The sequence below is a fragment of the Poecilia reticulata genome, linkage group LG2, assembly GCF_000633615.1.
Source record: "Poecilia reticulata strain Guanapo linkage group LG2, Guppy_female_1.0+MT, whole genome shotgun sequence".
NCBI lineage: Eukaryota > Metazoa > Chordata > Actinopteri > Cyprinodontiformes > Poeciliidae > Poecilia > Poecilia reticulata.
This window is the reverse complement of record NC_024332.1, coordinates 31,616,478-31,639,390: the sequence shown is the minus strand read 5'-3', so window position 1 is coordinate 31,639,390 and position 22,913 is coordinate 31,616,478. Positions and strand designations below refer to the sequence as shown.

At 39.6% G+C, this 22,913-nt stretch overlaps 1 protein-coding gene across 8 annotated transcripts in view; it reads right to left on the bottom strand.

The window, feature by feature from the left end:
* Positions 1–22,913, bottom strand: part of LOC103461720 (FERM, RhoGEF and pleckstrin domain-containing protein 1) — a 58,924-nt gene that overhangs the window by 9,924 nt on the left and 26,087 nt on the right. For 4 of the 8 annotated variants that reach the window (XM_008404064.2, XM_008404068.2, XM_008404063.2 and 1 more), the window contains 14 exons: positions 13,300–13,404; positions 13,167–13,209; positions 12,967–13,045; positions 10,573–10,670; positions 10,099–10,213; positions 8,391–8,538; positions 8,182–8,277; positions 7,943–8,106; positions 7,760–7,828; positions 7,578–7,671; positions 5,834–6,935; positions 2,913–2,945; positions 2,246–2,424; positions 1,441–1,530 (listed from right to left, as the gene is read on the bottom strand). In XM_008404064.2, the coding sequence (XP_008402286.1) occupies positions 1,441–1,530; positions 2,246–2,424; positions 2,913–2,945; positions 5,834–6,935; positions 7,578–7,671; positions 7,760–7,828; positions 7,943–8,106; positions 8,182–8,277; positions 8,391–8,538; positions 10,099–10,213; positions 10,573–10,670; positions 12,967–13,045; positions 13,167–13,209; positions 13,300–13,404 (2,415 nt within the window). The remainder of the gene's footprint in view (positions 1–1,440; positions 1,531–2,245; positions 2,425–2,912; positions 2,946–5,833; positions 6,936–7,577; positions 7,672–7,759; positions 7,829–7,942; positions 8,107–8,181; positions 8,278–8,390; positions 8,539–10,098; positions 10,214–10,572; positions 10,671–12,966; positions 13,046–13,166; positions 13,210–13,299; positions 13,405–22,913) is intronic. The other 4 variants (XM_008404069.2, XM_008404070.2, XM_017310866.1 and 1 more) reach the window with 3 other exon arrangements.

Below are 22,913 nucleotides of genomic sequence, written 5' to 3'. Positions count from 1 at the left end.
AAAGCAGATTAGCACATGGGAACAGATTTTACAGTCTCATTATTTAGATGAAATGTATCTTGAATAACTGAGCCTCAGGTATTTCATCACAGAGGTTGACTCCTTCCACAGCTTCTCTATCAGATTCAAGTGGGGACTCTAGCTGGGCCTCTGCAAACTGTTAATACCAACCTTTATGTATTAGCATACTAATGTTGATTTTTATATGTTTACTTTACCATCAGCATTCTAGTGTTATCATGCTCTATTAGCTCAATGAGGGTAGCAAGTCAAACTTTTGCTACGCATAAAAACATACATGTTTTTCTCCAGCCTTTCCTCACTGATCTGATTAGATTTCCACACAGCCTCCTTCTCTATCACCAATATAATAATTTCTTTATTCTGTTTACTTCAGCTAACAATTTATCTAATATATTTCTGTAGTGCTTTTTTATCCATCCTCCTGATTTTCACTTCTGCAACTTGACTGAATCACAAGTGCTCCATAAATAAAGTTAGATGACAGAAACTTGCTAAGAATGATTACAGAAACTTGCTTCCAGAATCCCTTTATCTGTGTTCCTGTTGATGAACTTCAGCTTTGTGACAACTTCTAAATCCTTCACTTGACTGAGGCTGAAAAGAAGAATCAATAGTCATTCTTACTCAGTTGTTTCATTAGGACAGGTTGGTGGCAAAAGAAGCATGTTTTGTGTAGCAGAACGGACTGAGAGCAGCTTCATTCAGAAGCTCTAATGGGAAAGGGAAACGGGCTGTTGGAAAGGTAAGTGTTTCTTCATAAGGGTTGAAGATAAAGCTCCAGCTGTTATTCAGATGACTTCACCCTCAACACCGAAGCAACACCAAACAGCATGTGGCAAGGAGATAACAGCATACAAACACATGAACATATACAGTTAAATGACTAAAAGAATACAAGCTAAATAGTAAAGTCTCCAAAATGAGAAAAGCTACCATTTTCCTCATGTGATAAATCAGGCAACGAAAGACCATCCTCAATTACAGATGAAGAAGCAATACACACGTTTAATATCCTGTTTATCTGCCAGGTTTACTTTGAGACGGTATCAAACGAAGCTGGGTGCGCACGCTTGCATCCACCCAATAAAATCCGAGAGAATCGAATAAATCAGCGAGGCGCGCACAGAGGAAACACGCTGCTAAATTCAACATCCTCTTTAAACACAAACACAGTTTAGTATTCACCACCTCGTGTGACATGGATAAATGCATTTCAGAGCTCGGGAGAGGGGAATGAATAAAAAATGAAATCGCTTCTGCCAAAGTGTTTGTGTGTCACTGCCCATCTCTGTGATTTGGTGGTCGTGTTGCAACGAAGCTGCTAAACCAGAACAATGAGAGTGCTTCTCCCCGAGCAGACGAGCGTATGGGGGAGACCAAGCAGCAGAGAGGCATGCCAATGTGTGGCCATCTTACCACAGTCACCACCTCCAGGTCCTTCAGATATGTCCTCTCTGTGGTCAGCAGCTCTTTGGCGATGAAATAGGCTCGGTCAGTGGGAAACCTCTGGATAGCAAACATAAGAGAAGATACTGAAAAGGTAGCAGCACCTGGTTTTAGTTACATTCGTCAGGATATTTAGTACCTTGTGGTTTGTGTTATAAGCACAGACTTCCATGTGCTTAATTCCGATTTCATGCAATCGACCAACACAAACTAGAGCCCGATTATGACATGAGAAGAAATAATGCATGGGTCTTACATCTGTTTTAAATAAAAATCTAAAAACAAATGTTTTAATTTTAAATTCAGTCTCCTTTACTCTGATGCCTCCAAGTCCAATATGTAACCGTAAAGGTCAGAGTTAAATATGCAAAGAAGTTGTAAACAGCAGTAGCTTGTGAAACATATTATATAGTTTTGAACATTTCATGAAGAACTGTTCAACCAAAGTGGCAAGAGTGCACCGTGGCCGCAAACCTAGCAAGACATGGGTTTTAACAGCATTCATTAGAGGAATAGCTGAGAGGGTCCCAGTGACTCTGGAGGAGCTGCACAGGTCCACAACTTAGGTGGAAGACTATTGACAGGACAACTACAGGTCGGGGAGTTAAAAATTTTGGTCCTACTGGAATACTGGCAAAATGAAAGCCAAAAGTGGCCACACTGCCAAACACCCTGAAAACACCATCCCAATGGCAAAGCGTCAGGTGGTTGGAATGCTTTTTTCTTTTTTTTTTAGGGACACTGATTTAAAGGTTTGAGAGCTTAGTTTACAAACCTTTCTCCGGACCTCATCTTCATCATCAGTGCGAATGCTGCAAGCGTCGTTGAGTAGCGGGCTGGTCAGAGGCGAAGGCTGACGACCGTCGAAACTGTGGCTGCACAACTCCAGGGACTTCTGACCGTTCACCATCCCGTGGGGGTGTCCGGACGGCGGAGGGCTTTGGGGAGCCACACCTGTTGTGAAGTCACAGAAAAAAAAAAATCCACAGGGAGGAAGGAAAATGTCAGTTTGTGTTAATCTAGAAACACAGGGACATAATTGAGCTGAGGAAAAGATTCTCCATTTAAATAATTTTAGCCCAGACGGGTGCAAATTTGCCACATTGTACAGGAAGATAACCGAATTTGACATTTTAGTGGATTTATTTTACCATTTGAGGATAACATTTAAACCAAATCAGATGACGGAGTGCTAATGAAATCCAAGCTATTTATCCTCTGATGCCAAATCATAAAATGCAGTGAGGTAGAACTGGTTTTGTTTAGTGAGAGCAAAAAAATAAAAAATAATAAAAAAAATCCATCATGACTCACTTTGAATTCACGACAGCCGTTTTACACCACGTCAATAAAGAGACAAGCTGACACATACAGCAGGCTGATCGAGAAGAACCACTTAACTACTGTCATCTGCTCCGACATCGTTCACTCAGCTTACTTACTATGTTGTGGCTGCAACACGCCCATCTCCCTCTCTGTGTCATCATCAGCAGGGATAAAACAGAACGCAAACTAGTTTAAGAACTACCCACCTCGATAATATGACTCACACAAACAACATCTGCACCGATGCTACAGACGAGTGTGAAATAACAATTTTGCAAAAACTAGAGGATGAAAAGGATCTAATATCTTCTACTAACACCAGACTTTACGAGAACAAACACCAACAGCAATCAAGCACCAGAAAAGAATATGAAAAAGCCGTCATAAAAAAACAACAACAACAAAAAAACTGATCTTGATCTGATTTCTGTCGGTTTCTGGTAATATTTTCACAGCCGTAGCTGAAAACATTACAGATACAAGCGTATGCAAATCAGTTTAAAGACTAATTTCACCATGTGACAGAGAGCCGTAAAAATGCTTTATATATTGTTTATTAGGTTGCTTTTAATAGCCTAGATTTACAGCCACATCCTCCGATCACATGCTGCACACACAGAAAATGAACAGATAAATTACAGCAGAGTGAAAGATAGAGCAACATGTATATTACAGTACATACAGCAGAGGACATGCAGGTAGGATAGAACAGGATTATGTGCATCAAGCCACCGTCCTGGACTTTGAACACACCCTGAAGGACACCAGTGGTTGAAAACACACACGCACACACACACACGCACGCACACACAAGCAGAGTCTTTCCTGTACAGCTGGGACATGCAAAGATGAATGTTACATGGGTTAGTGTTCCTCATAATGTCCCTGGTTCTGCAGTGATCTGGTTGTTTACTTATGCTGCATCAGTTACGGGTATAAAAGCAGGAAGCTAACCGAATCAAGGCTGCAGAACTTTGCAAAGGTTTTAATATCCCTTGATATTTCCCAGATTGTGTCAAGTTAAAACCACAAACCTTAACATATATCAATGGATTTTATGTGACAGACCAACACGTAGTCAACTGATTGTGTGCATAGTTGTGAAGTGGAAGGAAAATGACAGTATTCATTTGAGTGTGTCAGAGTAAGAGAAGTACAAACATATGCAACTGATTCTTGATTTTCTTTTGTAAAGAAAATGTAAAACCATGTCTCCCTTCTCCTTCCATTTCATTACGCACTACTTTGCATACTTGTGCATCTCATAAAATCACCATCTGTGTGTATGCTAGAGCTAAAAATATCAAGGAGCACCACAAAAAGCAGCCTGCTATGATGGATGAACCCAGAGGCTTTATACTTTGAGGTAATGTTGCCCTTAAAGTGTCTTTCACACAAACACAGACGCTGCCAAGCTCTTGTTTCCCTGCTTTAAAATAATCTAATGGTGAGTCAGATGATCAGGTCACTGCAGAAAAGGGAACCCACAGAATGAAAACCGTGCTTCCCCCTCCACACAGCAGAGAAAAGCACAGAGGAGGAAAAAAGAAATAGCTTCATGCAGACAGTGAACATTGGACACAAAAAAAAGAAAACAACATGTGTAACATGGAGATTATTGCAAATTAAAAACCACGAGAAAAAAGACACAAGTGCAAAAAAGTGCAGTGCCATTTTTGCAAACTCTACTTAGTGACTATTGCAAAAAAAAAAATAATAATAATAATAATAATAAACATGCAAGACAATGAGAAATTATCTTACAGCACACATTTACATTCACCAAAACCTGATCAAGAAGCTGCTCGTCACTTGCACATTACATCTATTTTACTTGTTGCTATGAGGTATGTTTAGCATATTGCTGACATTTCAATACAAGACAGGACTCAAACTATTTAAAGTTTGCTCCAGATTGGTAAGGAACCACTGACTCTGTAAACAAATACTGAATACAGATCAATTGTAGATATTTCTTGCAGGATGTCATTGGATTCTGCACCCGAGTCAGAAAGATGACCTGTTGGATAGCTACAGATAAATGCCAATTCAGTCTTAACTGATGACATATCAGAGGGAATTTTAAGTCCTAAAAACAGACCAACACAGTGCCTTGCGAAAGTGTTTAAACCTGTTAAATCTGTATATTTTGCAATGGCAAAACCACAAACTTGATTTTATTTGAATTTTAGATGATGGACCAACAAAAAGCTGCACGTAATTTAGAAGCGGAAGGAAAAGGACACCTGGTTCCCGATATTTTTACAAATAAAAAGAGAATATTTAGGATTTAGTTGTGAAGGGATAAGTGAGTTTGCATCAAATTTGAAAACAGACATCTGCTATATTTTTCACATTTATTCTTATTGAACCAATTCATTTATCAATTTGTGACTTTGACAGGCAGTTAGTTAGACTAGATTTTATTTAGGCATATCAGAGGACGGGGGGCTGAATACAAATGCGTGAGCACCTTTTTTCATAGTATCTGTGAAAGAATATTGAGAACTCTGCATTGTTTGGCTTCCGCTTCACAGTTTTGTACTACTTCATGTTGGTTCACAGCATGAAATCTCAGAAGATTTTGACATTAATGTGAAAAAGTTCAACGGTTATGAATCCTTTTGCAAGGCACTAAAAAAAGCCACGGTAGCCGGTGCTTGATGAAAAACCGTAAGGAGACATTCCATGTGATTATAGACAATAATAGACGCATATCTTACTGACAGAGGTTAAAAGGCACTAAAAAGGCAGTTTTTTTGCAACTTTCTTAAAAGTCAACATTTTTGCCATTTATGCCTTTCATTTTGATATAATCAGAACCACATTTTCTGCGGTGCTCAATAGGTTACTATTCAGTGTGGCTACCTAACAAGGCAGCTGTGAGTGTCTGTTCTGGTATCATAAAATTATTCAGAAACAAGTGAATCTTTGAAATGCAGAAGAAAACTTTCCTACACAACAAGGATTCCCAGAGACAAGCTTCAAACTCCCTTCTCAGGCTTGTTAATGTGTCAACAGCTGAAAATCTGTTCACCTTCCTCATCACTAAAATTATGGCATCCATCCTCATCCTCTGCCTCCTCATCCAGCTGGAGGCTCCCAAAGGAGAATTTGTTTCTCGGTATAGGAGCGCTAGCCTCCACCGTACTGTTGCTGCAGTTCCCTCTGTCCTCTCCCTCAGACTCGCTTGACTCTGACCCACTGGTGGTGGAGCCCTCACACATTTGCACGGCCTCCACGTGTTTGACTCCGACCTGTCCTAACCGTTTCTTTCCGGCCCGGAACCTCCCTGGTGCCGTGAGGCCGTTGGCCGTCATGCGTCGCTCGAGAGCTGCCATGCGCTCGGCCCGAGACATAACCGGGCGTGAATCTGGCCGTGGTGAGGACGCACCCTGATGCGGGTCTGCACACGAGGCGTGATGTGCTTTTTGGAGATTGTGTAAGCGAGGCGATCGGCTCGGGTGGGGAGAGCATCTTGTGTCATTAAACAGGGGGGGCGTGTAGCCATTCTGCTCAGCGTGAGTGAGAGAAGGTGCTCGGTGGGTGGGTTTATTGGCAGGATTGGAGACAACACTCCTTGAGCCAAACGTATGTTGACCTGGGAGGGGGCTGCTGCTCTGCCTCTCTCTGTTATGGCCTCTGATTTCCCCCACTGTGCTGTAACCAGGACTAAGGTCAAACTTTGGACGTGACTGCGTGAGAGACCGATATGGCTCATGGTTCATGTTGAGCAAAGGAGACTCCCTGTACTGCGTCTTGCCCAGTAAATGCTCCTGCTGGGAACCTGAATCCCGACGCAAATTGAAGTCCTCACCATAACTCTGATTTGTTCTGCTGGCCTGCTCCCTTCCCATGTTCAAATTGCTATCTACACAACTCCTGGCTGAGCTGCTGCCTTTGGCAAACCAAGATGCTGGACCTTGGCTCGGATGTTCTGGGGACATCTGTCGTGTTGACAGTCTTGATTCCTCAGGCTTGGAAACGGACTCCTTTCCGTCTTCGTGGCCGTTTCTTTGATGGTTCGGGCTCATCTTTGAAGTTTGTGAAGCCACTGGGTCTTCGACACTGACGAATACCGACTCCTTCCAGTGATGCTGAGGAGGAGAAGAAGAGGACAAGTCCTCAGGAACACCACTCTGTGAGAGTTGGAAAAAAGAAAAGAGTTTCAGAAATTATGTAATTAATAACTGGGGATTTAGTCCAATTCTTCCTCGCCTGAAAATATTCTGTTAGTTCCATTGCATGACTAAATACATTGCATGCACATTTAAGTGATCAAATGTACAGGGCTGAAACACCAAAATAAAATTTATTTTGCTAATTTAGCATCAGTCACAATGATATGTTATGGTATTGAGAGGAAATAAAGAAGCAAAAGTAAACACGACCAGTAAACATTTATGGTAACAAGCAGACTGGTGCAATGACATCTACCCCAAATCTCAATGTATTTATTATGGTTTAATGTGATAGACCAGCACAAAGTGGTGCAAAGTGTCACTTTTTGGAGTCTTGGCAGACTGTCAACTGGACTTTTATACAAAAAGCAATATTAAAGATAATTAGTTTGATGACATTTACCGAGTTGTTCCCATTTCCCCAAACTAATGCACAATTTTCCAAAGCAGACTCACAGACGCTCAATTCTCTGTTCCCTTCAGAGTCAAGGAAAAACTGCCTTAATATAGTGAGTGCACCCATAAGAGCCTTAGCAACCTTTTTTGTTAAAAATATGAAAGTTATCATAAGGAGGTAATTTTCTTCATAGAAAGACTGACTTCTGATGGCACTTCATGGTGGCGAGGAGAAGGCAGCGGCGACAGACGACTGTTGTGTTGAACTCGACTGCTGTATCGGACCCGGCTGTGTTTCCTGGCAGATGGGATGATGTAGGTCAGTGTTTTACATCGTGAAAGTCTTTACTTGAACTCAGAATGCCCAGCATGTGTCTAGACTCTACCTTTCAAACGGGATCTTCTTGAACTCTGATTCCCTCACATAATCAATCACCTGCTTCTGTGTGCGACCGCTGCAGCATTAGCACATGAGAAATAATAATGAGTGTCTCTACAAGGGCGGTAGTAGACTATTGGGAAAGTTAAATGCTTGCAGTCCCGCCAAAGAAAAGAAAAAAAAACTCCACCTAAATCTGAAGGAAGATCCTCGTGTGAAGAGCATAGGCTTGGGTTTGGGTTTAGGTTCCTCAAAGAGGCGGAAGAAGGCGTGATATTCCACACAGATCTTCCAGAAGACTTTACAGCAATCCCTGCTGGCCATCAAAAACTCCAGCGTGTCCTGATAGGAGCTCTGAAAAAAACATCCGAGAAATAATTTACAACCATGAAGCAATTTGTGTTCTCCAGGTATGACGAAACATCATACATTTAGATCTGGCCTTAGCTTGATGAGGAAACGTTTTCGCTTGAAGCTCAACTTGCGTATTTTGGACCAGTTGAAGGCGTTGATCCTCGTGTGTGTCTAAGATGGTGAAAAATTGAACGCCTTTTAAAACATTTTTTTTGACAAAGCGAGAATAACTAAGAAACACAACCAGCAAATTGATGTTCACATTAATGTCTGTGTGAAGCTACCTGGAAGACCAAAACGCCGGTGTGCGCCACAGTCAGATTTAACTTCGAACCTTCCCGATCCTTGGCAGGGTGCAGCCGAATCCCGTAAAAATCCAGCTTGCGAGCAACCTCCAATAACTGAAAATCTGACTCTGCTGGTGACTGACCTCTACAACACACACATAAATGTAAATATTTACAGCTGCTAACATTTCATCTGTATTTCTAAGGAGGGTGATACCTGTAAAGTACATTCAAAAGGATGATACTTCAGTCACAAAGGTATTGAAAAACACTGCAGAAGAAAATGTAAAAAGAAACAGGCAGATGACCAGAATCAGATAATTTAGAACTGCATCAATACGACCAGTCTGGTTGCTGTAATGCCAATTAAGTTTTTTGTAAATAAATACATTTTTCAAGTAATAATCCTTCTACATTGTTTTGTTATCGAATAAAGAAAAGAAATCATTGAAACTTTTCCGATAAGGAAAAAACGTCTTAGTTAAATAAAAAGAATTTTAAATCCAACTCTTTCAGGGGTGTGACGAACTTTAGGCTTAAAAGTGTGTGTACATTACACTATACATACAGGTCATACAAGTTCCTAGTGTTGAGTTTTTGAAGAACAAATTGTGGCTGGTAGAAGGAGCAGCAAGCCTTAACTAACTTTCCTAATTCTCATTCGTAGATAAGCCTTCCTGTTTCCTGTGTGCCACTTAACAAGGGATTCAACTTAACATGGCACCCGGCCAGATATCGTTATCAGCTGTGGTAAAAACCAGCTCTCTGAAGCTGCAGCTTTAGAGAGCAGTGAAGCTTGTCTGAAGCTGCAGCGGCAGACCACTGAGTGCTCATGGCCCACTGTGACGCAGAGGCCACTGAAGTGTTGGCAAAGCTTCTTCTTAAATAAGTTATGAGAAATACTTGATGGAGTGGCTGGATGGTGTGAGGAGATCTGGAAGAGTTCCAGTAATGTACTCCCAACGGCTTTAAACTAGATGGAATGAAAAAGTAGTCCGACAAAAAAAAAAAAAAGCCAAGTTCAAATTCACTTCTCTCAAACTTCTGCATCAGTCATCTCTAAATAGAGTAGAAAACTGGGTTTCATCCCACTAACCCAACTAAAGACAGCTGTCTGTTTGCGTGTGTGTGTCACTTGGTGATCTAAAAGAAGCTTATAATCTCCTTTTGCTTCATGTTTTTCTTCATCAGGGAAAGAGAAGCTGGTCAAAGTTGTGGAGAGGAAAACATGATAAAATCTTCTGCAGTTTAAAGACTGCCAAATTTGCAATGAGCTGGTATACATCAAAGTATATCTGTGCATTAGAGACAAAAATTGAAAATCATCCACATGTGCTCTCCATGAAATCTGGCTGCGCTTGAGCTGTTTTGCACAGAAAAAGGCCCAACAAAGTCTCTAGATGTGCAAAGCTGGAAGACATAAAGCCCAAAAGACTTACATTAATCTGTAAAACAAGTTATAAAAATCTGGCCAATGTAAGATTATATACTGTATGTTAAAGTGCTGTGTGTAGCACTCTGAGAAATAACCCATTCATTCAGTGGCTGCTTTCCTGAATGTGTCACTTGAGTAATAAAACAGCCCAGTGGGACAATAACAAAGCCTGCAACAACATTTCCTGTTCACAGCTGAGGAGAAAAATGTCTGTTCACCCACTGACCTTGTGTTATTATTTTAACTGTGATTTAAAGATCACACACTCACATATGCTTTGAGTGAAACTCCATGATTTTGTCGATCAGGGGCATCTGATCTGGAATGTAGTTGTTGTTTAGCAGGTGTGAGCGGCAGTGGCTCTCGTCAAAGTCCCCAATCTCAGCTGAAACCAAAGGGAGAAAAAAACAAAAAAAGAACAAAAAATAAAGAAGTCAGCTTTAGAGCAAACGCGCTTCGATCGCAACAGGCTAAAGAAAGAGGTCCAGATATGGCCGGCAATGGAAATGAGTCGTTGCTCTGCTGCAGCTCTGCAAGATTACATTCAGACATTAGACTGAGGGGTCTCCATGGCAACACAAAGTTAATCAATTTGAAATGCTGCGCCGTGTGCAGCATGACAATGTTTGCTGATAAGCTGCGCATGAAAAGAGCAGCAGTGTATCTATAAAAGACAGTTGTCAGATCTATCACTGCTTTGGTGGCTTGAGCCAAGCGCATGAAACTCGGTCCTGCGAGCCTCACACTGGATGATGTGGGAGACCATCAGAGCCGCGCTGGTGTCGTTGCACGTCATGCGTCCACTGGAGAGATCCTGCTTGATCTGGAGGGCAAACAGGTACCTAGGCACAAAAAACAAGCAAAAATCACTAACAAGTCTGCCGATGTGAGTGAGGGTTAATATGAACACAAGATTGAATTTGGCACTTTAGGAATTTATCAGAAGAAGAAAAAAAAATGCTTAAAGAGACAAAGAGCTTTCTCAGGTCACATGGATCATAGAGTTGCACTCCCACTCATTTGTTGCTTTGTATTATAGGCAAAGACAAAAAATGTACTGAAACCTTTTCATTGTTACAAAAACATACAAAGGTGAATTTAGTTTGTGCTGTCTAAGTAAATTAAGTTGTTTGTTGGGTTGTAGTTTTGAATTGATGCACGAATGCAAAAGTAATAAAAATAAAAACAACCACAGACTATATAGTACCGGTAATCAATGAATAAAAAAATAAAAATCACCAAATACTGGCTTAACATATATAACTGTCTTGTAATGGGATTACAATTGAACTAATAATTAAAAATATCTTGTAGGAACTATATTGGGTGCATTTTAACTCCTTGTTGCCAGAGTTTGTCTATCACTTCTTAAAACAAGATAAAAACAATAATAATAATAACAGTGTTTTTGCCATCATGTAGATGCTAAATTAAGTACATATTGACATCTGAAAAGAGCGTATATAATAAATATTTTTAGAGATATAATGCAAATAAACAATATTAGGCATCGTAACAAAATTTACAGTCTGTTTTATTGATGCTGATGTTGTTAAATAGGGTTCTGAAACTGAACAATAAGTTTCTGCGCAATCAATTCTGGTCCATTATTACAGCATTGCAAAGGCAACTGGATATTTTAAACTGACAACTGTATTTTGCTCAAAATCTGTTTGCTATGTAAAAAACTAAAACTCTTGCTTTTACTCTTGCTGACAGAAGGTCAGTCTTCCTTTGACCTTCTGTGGTCATGAGGCATGACTTATGACAGAAAAAAAAAATATTCTTCAACACAAGCAGCAGGCCCAGAATTTTCTGGAGGGACTAGATTTCAGTTCTGGTAAAGATCTAAAGTGTGTTGCTGGCGGTATCCTTCCTGCCCAATGTTACGAAAGCGGAAGCTACAAGATTAAAGGATTAATACGGTTGTGGCCAATTTGTTGGTGCAACAAGAGGGCTTTCAAGATTATTGACTGGGAAGGGGAACCACAGTTTCAGATAATGTTTTAAAGTAGCAATGTTTTGGAACTAACATCAGCAAAAGCCTCATTGTTACCATTTCTTTCAGGAAATGAAAAGCAGGCTAGCAACCAAGGTAGTTAAAACTTCACAAATTAATCAGCATGTTCACCACTGATCTTATGAGAATGAATTTAATCTCAATAAGATCCCAAATATTGAGATCTTATTGAAGTAGAAAAGGAGGCAATATTCATGGAAATGAGCAGGTTTACCCTAAAAACACAGTGGACTCCCGCCATGTCGCTGTACAGAATTCGCCTCGTTACAAATTTTTCTGTGAAACTTCACTCCAAAATATTTACTGAAAATTAGACTATTTGAGAATTTTTTTGTAGCGCATGACTAAAATATTAGAAATAAAATTCAATTTGGAACGCTAAAATATCTAGGCACAATGCTACTTGACATGCTATTGGCAAGTGTTTGCAAAATAACTAATAATAGTACAACTAAAATAGGCTATTACAAGCATTTTTAGCGGGGGTCTCAAGTATTTGCAGATTTTAGCTGTTCTTTAAATGTGTTGAAATATGTTGTTTTAATATTACAAAGGGTTGAAACAATTTTTAAGTTAAGATTATTGAACTGCAATACTCAGTTAATTCTGAAACAAAATAACATATCAAGCAACAGAAAAAGTCTAAGATGAAAACTACTGAATGTGTATGCTTGAAACAAACTAGACAGTAAAAATGCTTCAAATAACAGTAACATATATACTAATGAAAAAATAGTAAATAGAAACAGCTTTCTAATATCTTCCTCGTACGAACAATCAAGCAATTGTTTAAGCTTCATCAATTGAATGTCAATTTTTTTCTCTGTGCTCTCCTAAAAACGTGCAGCACATCCGTATCTACAGAACACAAACCAGAAAATCATTAGCTCTACATCGCTAATCTCCAGAGGGCTAAACCAGCAAGATGGCAGCCATGACATTTGAATCCTATAACCTGAAGGGGGAATAAATCATCATAAAGTCAGGGCCCATGTTTCATGTATGCCTCAGTTACAGCAGAGACCTTTCACACCGACATGTATACAAACATTTGTCTCTGTGCCAAGAAGAAGACAAACGCATCCCGTAGATAACGGGAGTAAAGAGGATCCGCTCACCTCGTCAGCTCCTCCAGCAGCTGCGCATGGTCAGGGGGGAAAAACTTCACACTGAACCTCAGGGTTGTGTTTTTCGGTCCTGCGCGGAACAGGTTCATTAATAAAAGAACATTTGCATTTTAAAAGGAGATTATGCAGAGCAGTTATTCTCTTATAAGCTCCAGGAAGGACAAGGCTAAACAGCATACTGAAACACTTACGTCGAAGCTGCTTAATAATCGGTTTGATGTGGTCCAACCAAACCTGTGAAAGAACAGAATAGGCTTGTTCAAGTACAAGTTTTTGAACAAATAATGTGGGGAATTTTGAGATGAGGCTTTATTTGTTATTTACCATCATGCTTTTGTGATTTTGAAACTCCAGGCCAAAGTAGTCGCCTTCAATCAGATTCATGTGGGAGCACACCAGGTCAAATAGCACCTTGCCCGACGCTTTTTGCTGTGGACAAAATCACGAAGGACAACATTCAACACAAAGCAGAAAAGGCAAGCATTCCCCCCCCCCCCCCACTTTCAGTATTCCACCTAGACACATTTAAAGCATTTTATGAGCTTAAATTCGTCATATTGTTTCTTGACGACAGAATAAATCAATATGCCTTGATGCTAAACAGTCACAAAGTTTTGTTAGAGAACATTAGCAAACAGACAGCATCAGGAAGACCAAGAAACACTACAGAAGATAAGGGACAAAAATTTGAAAAAGCTACAGAAATTATTGTGTTATGAAACAATATTCCAAGCTGTGTTTATCCAATATTTGAAACAAGACCCCTTACAAAACAACAACACATCCACTAAGATATGGTTGTACCCCTAAGCTGACGGGGCAAGCAAGGACAGCAATGAGCCAGCAGCCCAAAGGCCAATGGTAAATCTGGAGAGGCGGAAGAGATTCACAGCACTCTACAAATGTAGCCTTTAAGGAGGAATGACAAGGAAAAATAACTTTTTTATTTTTCTAATAACTCCAGAAGAAGCCCTGTTTGCACTTCAACATAAGCCATGTAAGGTATATACATAGTAAGGCTCTCAGACCAAATGAAAACAAAACTGAACAAGTTGGTCTACTTGGAAAATGTGATGCACCATGTATCCCCATTCCCATTTAGTGGGTTTCCACAGAAAGAACTCTTGTTCCACAACTGGTTCAGCTCATATGCCTCTGAATGCTGATTTATTTTATTTTTTCCCCATGAGAACCAACTATCGTTTCCATGTGTTTTGGGAACCAAACACGCATAATCAACAGGTGGCATCAGACAACTCGGAAGAACAGAAGAAGAAGAGCGTAATAGCAAAACAGACCTTGATGCCCTGGGTGCATTACTTCCTTGTTTACAGAGGTTCCTTTATGTGCAGCAAAAGAGAATCCAAGCAGTCCAGCTGATGCGGAAAAGGTTTCTTTGTGTTTGCTGCCGTGCTCGTTATTTCTTTGTGTGCAGTTTGACTGGCGCACAATGTGATGTCTCAGGTTTGCACTGAAATACCAGGTATTCCACAAAGCCCAACTAGAAACAAACTAGACACTGGGGAATCTCGTTCTTCTAGAGCAAACACGTGACACTGGTTCAAAATTATGCTCGGGAACTGGAACGGGCTCCAAACCGCATCGGTGGAAAAGCCCTGTGAAACATGGTGGATGCAGTATTATACTGTGGGCATGCTTTTCTTCAGGAAGGGGATGGGAAACTGGTCAGAATGATAGTAGGCTAGATGAAGGTTGCTAACAACTTGAGACTGGGATCGAAGCTCATCTTCTAGCAAACGTCCAGCTTGAGACATGATGGAAGGATTTATATTAAATCAGAATAATGTGTTAAACTGGCCTAGTAAAAGCTCAGATTTAAATCCAACACAGAATATGTGGTGAGACTTGAGTCTCACCTTTTTTTTTTTGAATGGGCAGAAGTAGTAGAATTTAAAAGCGTGAAGCTGGTAGAGACATGCTACAAAAGAGCTGCAGAATACACTGCATTGACAGACGGTTTTCAATGCAGTTGCATTGAAGAAAAATGCACAATAAACTTTTCAGAACCATTTACCATTTCACTACCTTGTGCATAATCTTGTCTATCCTTGTTCTATTGCATAAAATCCTTAAAAAAAAAATCTTTAAAAATCTTCAAAAAATATTTGGCTGTAACACGCCACTTTAGAAACACAAAATGGGTGTGAAATACTTACAGTGCCCTATTAGTTAATCATTACCAATTTTCTGTTGATAATGTATCACTTTCTGTGTCACAAATGTCTCTTTTGGCCTTTCTGCTTCCATGCTAGTGTTCAAAGAGCCTGCCATGAATAAGTTTCCATCATGCATGTTGCAGCCAAAGGGGCTGGGTTGAACGTCGTCTTTGATCTGGATTTTCAGTGTCGCTGCTGCTGACGGCCCAGCAGCCTTTGAGGTGGAAATCATATCAGGGTGGGATAAAAAGTTCCCCTGACCACCTCAGTCTTCCCTCAAACACCACACGAACTTAACTGCACACTTTTGGGCACTGCGAGAAACACACAAACCTCAAAAATCTACCTCAATCAAACTGAGAAACATTCCCACATGGGGTCACATTGGTGTCAGGGATTTTTCCCAACAGATTTCTGTTACAGACACTCAGACACGGCTCGACTCTCAGGCACACACACAACAGGAACACGTCTGCCTGGCTGCTTCCTCGTGACTGGTCTGCACCAGTGCACAGCATATCTCAGCTACAGAATGTGAGTGTTTGTAGTAGGAGCCCCTCCTGGCTTGATACCGATTCAGAGCGGTGCCTTAATACGTTTCAAGAAAGGCGTTCTTACATGAAAGGACAGGGACATGCTGAGGTGCATGCTAGGACACGAATTTCTCTGGTGCAGCTAAAGGGAGTTGTCGAATTTTAAATTTAAATGACGCTGCCTGTGTTCCTCTAAATGCTTAAAGAATAAAAACTTAAGCTGTCAGCTTAGTCAAAGTGATTACACATCCTCATGTAAATGAAAAACCTTCCCCCAAACGAGACAATCTACCCCTTTTTCCCAGCTTGCACAGGGAGTTTTCTACTACTGAGAGCCAGCTGTTTGCATATGGTGACAGAACCAGAGAGGGCGACTGCAGAGAAGAGGTCACCAGTCCAAATATACATAGATACACGCATTATTTAATGTCCTTCTGTGTATAAAAGGCAAAACATAGCCAGAATGAATTCAATGTTTCTTTCATTCATTGCAGTTACACCCAGCATAGAAAAGCCATCAGCTTCTCTTTGAGGCTCTTATGTCCAGCCATGTAATTGTGCCATTGTTGATAAAGAGGCCACACTCTGTGCAAAGACAGGTTGGGCAGAGGCTGATTAAAGCTGACCAGCACTTGATTAAACGCAGCTTTTTGCATGCAGGAGTCATGTCACCGAAAAGGACAACACAAAAACATTGTTAATGACGCACCAGTCCCTAAGAGTGATGTGTGCGTTGTTGCTTATCCAGCACACCGTAAACACACCGTCAATACATCTTAAGCAGGCGGTGTAACACATTTTCCAGCTACGTAGTGCCGTTTTATGGCACAATTCAGCAACTCTGTTACCTTCAGTTGTCATGAAGCTGCTGCATAAATCAAACATAACTTAAAAGAGATTTGACTTTGCCTTTAAATTTAAGGCAGGGTCACTGCCTTAGGAAATGGTCACTGAAGCAACTTTGGTACCTTTTGCTTTGTGGGCAGGTGACAAATCCTGCTGGAATATGAAAACAGCATCCCCGTACACATTGTCAGCAGAGGGAAACATGAAGTGCTCTATAATTTTACCCATGGTGTCAATAATTGTCCTCTGGCCATCTATCAAGTCAGCAGCCTTCCCCATGATTATGTAGCCTCCTGACCCAGAATATGACCATATAGATGCTCAGGAAACCTCTGCAGGCTTTTGAGTTACTTTGCTGATTAGGGTGTGACACCATGGGTTTCCAAAATTTAACTTTCAAAGTATTCAGAATTTTGGGTATTTATTGTCTATAAGTCATAATCATCAAAGATAAAAAAAAAAGGTTTGACATATTTCACTATGTGCAATGAATCTATGTATGAGTTTCACTTTCTGAAAGTAGTGACAAAAATATTGAACTTTCTCACAACATTAATGTTTGTCAAATGTACCTGTATAGATATGCATGTAAACTACAAGGAATTTCAGATGAAAACATGGGCAAAGGGTTAATGCCTTCCAACTTTTATTCTACACCAGTTTGGCAATAAATGATTAGATGGTTTTTAACGATAATTTGCTCAAATTTCTTTTAATGATAAGGTTTTATAGTAGAAGGTTTAATTACTAAGCATGGCTTCAGTTTTACTTTGGTTCATTTAGTACTTAACCTTCAGTGTGAAAATATATTTTTCACTCCTCTGCTTTGGCATTTCCACATATTTTAAATTAAAGGGACATTCTGTTTCTGGACTGAGCCCTGCTGGCATTCCCAGGAGGCCTGGCGTTTGTACAGCTGAGCAGCAATTCCAGTTAATTTAGGTCACCGGAGCTACAAAAGACAAAACAGAGGTAATTTAATTTAATTTGACTTTAAAGAACCCTTCATGTGTAGTTATTTGAAACTCTCCACCAGTAGAAGTCTTTATGTAAATTATGAAAGAAACTAATCACATAAATTAAATAATTTAGACTCAGAAACAGCCCAAATAATGATAACACAGAAGATCAAAAGTTTGCAATTGTTCATCATTGCAACTCAACAAAATCTATTTTGCTGAAATAATAAATTGGTTTCTTGTCAAAAAAAGTTACTTTTAAAAAATTATTAATAGTTCTTGTCTTTTGTTTGTGACTATACAAGTTCTAAAACCAATAATTTTTTTGTGAATTTATCTCAATTTTATTCCTATTGCAGTTCTTTCCATTATTGTCTACATAAACAGGAAATTGCAAAATATTACTGTTCATTTTATGGAGAAATTGGTTCTTCTCATTAGTTTTGTTTTTTTGTAAACTTTTAACCTATCAGGATTAGATACAATCTACAACAAATTCAAGCCACATTAGTTTTTTGTTGTTTAAATTTATAAAGATGTTTTTTGTTTCATCATTTTACCCTGGAAAACATCCAGTTCAAACGCCAAATCAATACCCCAAAATTAATGTAATGTTTGAGATGAATGCATCGCCGACTGGAACCGTAGGGATATAGTTCAATCATCATGAAAATGATCTGTGACCAAGAGCGTGCATATCTTGGAGCCTTCGTTTCAGCAGAAAGGTTACATTTTTAAGAAAATATTGTGCCCTGCAGCTGACATTTCATACCGTGTCTGCAATGGCAACAAAATGTCAGCAATCTCCATTTTTATTACCTTCATCTGTAAAAGCATAATAGTCACATGTTTTCATTGGATCAGTAAGTTCCAGGAAGAGATGACGCGGTCCGAGTCAGCAGGCATGAGGGAAGCGTCTGTCTGGCCCAATTATGTTTGAACCCAGACTGTACTACTGTTTACATGTGTCTGCATCGCTACACTGACCTCTGCATGCTCAGGCTGACAGAAGATGGCTAAATGAAGATGACAGCAATGTCTGCGCACTCCTGCTTTCTACTTCGGGGTAAACCCCGCCCCCCAAAAAAGATCTCCCCCTCTACGTCCCAACGCTTGTTAGTAAGCTCCAGTCAAGACAAAAATGCGATTATAAAGGTCAGGTGTAAAGTAGTTGTGCTCTCCCTAAACTGCTGCCCTCCAGGAATTGTTAGCATGCTCCACTTCACCCAGAATAACCCAACAACTGACGGTTCTATCCAAAACTTCAACTGCAGGTTTTGCATTTTGGGCTGGGGGAGGGTACCATGGGTGGCAAAGAGACTGCCAATGCCTTTAGGCTCCAGATGAAATGAAAGAACAAAGGGAGTCAAGTCCCCTTTAATATTTTGGTTGTGGTGCAGTGGGATCAGCTGAATTTGACAGTGAGAGCAAATGGGGGGGAGGGGTTCATTCAGAGTTCCTACCCAATTTTCATGTTATAATTATCACTCAGATTCCCAGTGTTCTCATTCTTCCTAAGCTCAATGTTTAAAGAAAAAAAATAAACAAAGTTCAACAAGTTTTTTTACGGCAGATGAAGTGGTCAAGCATTAAAGACGGAACATGAAAAAAAGAAGGTTGAACGGATGGAAAATTACATGATTAATGAATGAATGAGTTGGATGAATGATCAGACATATGGATGGAGTGACATATTTTGCCATATAAAGCCAGAAAAACCCTAAATCAAATAACTCACTTTTTACAGACAGTGTTCTTTTCCAATATTCCAGCTATGCTGCCCCTGTAGCACCCGCTGGTGCAGTTATAGTGTAAAAGATCAAGAATTTGTCACATCCCAGCAGGCGGTTTTCAGCTGCGCTTTAGATCAGACGGTTTGAGTCAGAGGAAGGAACAAAGAGGAGAACAGAGAGAAAAAAAGCCTTTGTTAAAGTTGACACTCAAGATATTTAGAGTCGAATAAAAAATGCAGAGGAAAAATCTAATCAGAAACAGACTTCAAAAATTTGATACATTTCCAAACTCAAAGATTTTCATAGCAGATGATGTAAAATTATTAACATTTCAGTATGAGACATTTAGCTAGTGATTTTTCCCTTAAAGAAATACAATAAACTTATGCAATTTTTTCCAGTGTTTTCCAAGTGTGGCTAGTGGTAGGCAAGTCTCTGTGTTGACGTCCTTGATAATGTGGATTCTTATATTCACTGATATTTTCACAAAGCTGCTAAGATTTCTGAATTCACTATAGTGCATACAAGAGATTGACAACTTAAAGGTTTAAAAGAACAACTTTGGTTGACTTTGTTCAGCCTTCCTGTGTGCTCTTAGCTCTCTTGCACTCAATACCCAACTGAACCACAGAAAACACTCAAAATGTTATGAACCTCTTTTTGCAGGTTTTGCACTTCATATGACTTCATGTTTAAACTCCTCAATGAGACTAAAAGGTTTTTAGTCGTCTTTAGTCTGTAACATCACAACAAAAATGAAGAGCATCGCTGTCAACCCGTAGCCCGGTAGTACTCCAGTATAGTTCATTCATAGCCAAAAAAGTTTGAATATTTTTGTATTTTTAATGGGCCAATCTTTGTCCAGGAGAAAATTTGAAAATTCTTTAAAATAATCAGTCCTGATGTTGCAAAACAAAGGTAAAGGATGTTGTCTCCATATTCTTAAATCCATGTAAAAAGCTATTTGTTTCTCAGAAACCTATGTTATCTTTTAGACTGTGGAAAAAGTCTATATTTTCTACATTTAATTTTCCATTATTCATATTTATTCAGACTTGGAATACTATAAAATCCCCTGGTATTCTTTATTAATTCCCTCTTGAGGACTAAAACTTGAGTAAAGAGGTCAAACGTTCAGCTCTCATTACAGTGCCGTGGCAGTGGAAAACCCCAGGAACAATCTTGGAGAGTTTTAAGTGAACCATGGCTGATACTGCCGCTGAGGGAAGGGCTGAGATTACAGAGCTGTTTACAGTAGCCGCCTGTAATATTCCCACACTGCGTCCTCCTTTGACTCTTATGAAAAACATGTGCAACGACCCAGCAGAGTTCTGAGCAAACATCTATTCATGAAAGTGCTGTGAAAATGTTTCCACGTGATGTTTGTATAAGTGCAGGTATGCGTACTGTAAGGGAAGGACAGGACTGGGAGGTCAGCTGCAGCTAAAGCTCATTGAGATTCAGGTCATGCACTGCAGAGGTTCCCAGGGTGACTCTGCTGCTGCTGCGTGAAGCTGACAGAGAGATGGGAGGAGCGAGGCAATCCTCCGGATAACCCTGTGAACCTGACATACAGATGCAACGCCAGTGTGCAAAGTGTGCTTGTGATTCATAAAGACTTTATTTAAAAAAATAAAAAAAAAACTGAAAGTGAAGAAATGTCTGTTTTTATGTGGTTTGTGGGAGAAATAAAGGGAAATGTGTTGTTGTTTTTTTTTAAATGGTCCAAACTCTGATGTTCAAAAGGAAAAACCTCAACACGACCGAAAAGAAAAGCAATGATTGGGTTGCCACAGCTGTCAGAGTCATTCGGTCACAGTAAGCCAGCCCATAGGGCCTGAGAGGACAACCATGAAAATGATGTCCTCTAAGATTCACCAAAGCCCCCGCCTTCGCCTCCTGTTCTTCCTCGCTTTGTTCACCCCACATTAGTTTGCCTTCCTTACGTTCCCAAGACTCTGGCCTGCTGGAAACATATTGATTTTGCATAAAGGATAATTAGGTGTCCTGTTGTGCTGCTGAATATGCAACGGCACAAAGCTGAGCGCATTTGTGCAAAGACCACCAACTGTCAAGACGAAGGACCATAAAGCAGAGGATGATAACAGGTTTGTAGGCCAAAAGTAGAGAGAGCTTTGGCCAGTCAGAGAAAGAATAAACGAGACAGCTTTCTTTTTTTTTTTTTACTAGCACAAATTCAACTGAGCATCTGGAAAAAGGGGAAAGTATTAATATATTAATTATAAATGTGTTTTTTCCCCCTCTCTCAGCCATTAGTTTAATAAAAAAAAACTATTTTTGGAACCCAATTAATATGTCTGATTGGGAGCTTTCATACTTTAACCAAACCAAAATGAGCTGTAAAAGTTAATAGGTGAAGTATTTGTGAATATTTGTCTCTTTAAAATTATATTTTGAACATATTTCAGTAGGTTTTCAGGTTGCACAAATTGAGTTTGTGATGCAAGTTCAAAGAAAAGGTGTGATTATTTTATATTATTGAGTTAAGCTAAGTGTGGCATCAACACATAATGTAATAATTATCTGTGCCTAAGCTGATCTGAGCAACAGATCAGTTTTAAGTATGAAGGACTCACATCAACCAACTCCTGTTATCATCGGTGTGCCTCTTTGTTCAAAAGTTATAATCGCCTCATGAATTAGGATCCAGTGACAGCCCTCCTTCTCTCATAGCAGTGAATCTCACAAAGCTCTGTGTGTGCAGACAATCAATAGGTTAATTAGGAGTTTAATTAGGTGTAGCTGTGACACACAGCTCCCACAAGGTGAGGCCAGGAAAGAGACTTTCATAGTTAGTCTCATTTAAATAAACATGCCAAATATGAACTCTCACTGATTTGGAAAAGTCATGAATTACTTCCCATGTCATGATCTTGTGTTTTAGAATATTGATGAAGCTTAGAATAGTTTACTCTTAATCTAAGTTGACTTATTACTTATGCTTTTATTTTTTGTTTAGCCTGTGCGTCAGGATTATCCTGGAATTTACACTCGTTTCTATGATGTGTCATTTTAGTCATGTATCTGAAATTTATAATCAGATCAGAGCAGTTATTCTGAAGTATTGTGCAAGGCTACAGCCTGCTTCAGAAAAATAAGTAGTGTACTAAGGGGAATAAACTCAACCTAGCTTTATACATTATGTGAGTTAATCTCAAACAGGCAAATAATTTGAGAATCTAAACAAAGATCAAGAGACAAACAGAAATCATTTATAATGGCAATAAACCCTCACAGTTCTTTGCATGATATCCAACTGCAAAAAACTAGTTCTGATGTAGGACCATGCAGCACTATTTTCCAGTTTTATGCTTCTTTTACCAAAAGATGGCATAAATACACCCGTGGATTAATTGCATCTGAACCAAGTGTGAAATATTTACCTAGGTCAAAATTTCAGAGGAAATGTGGAAAAATGTAGCAGGACTGTGGGCACCTGTAACTTTGACCCCACTGTTGCCAACTCAGCAACTTTTTTGCTATATTTAGTGACATTTCAGACAAAATAAATAAAAAAATGGCATCAGCCAAAATCGGAATCGGCAGGTCAGGTTTTTTAAGGATCGATAACTGGCGATTGGCCAGAAAACTGCAATTGGTGCACCCACAATAATTTGTCCAATCAAAGCAGATTAAGATTTTATAGAATTGCTAATATTTAACGACAGA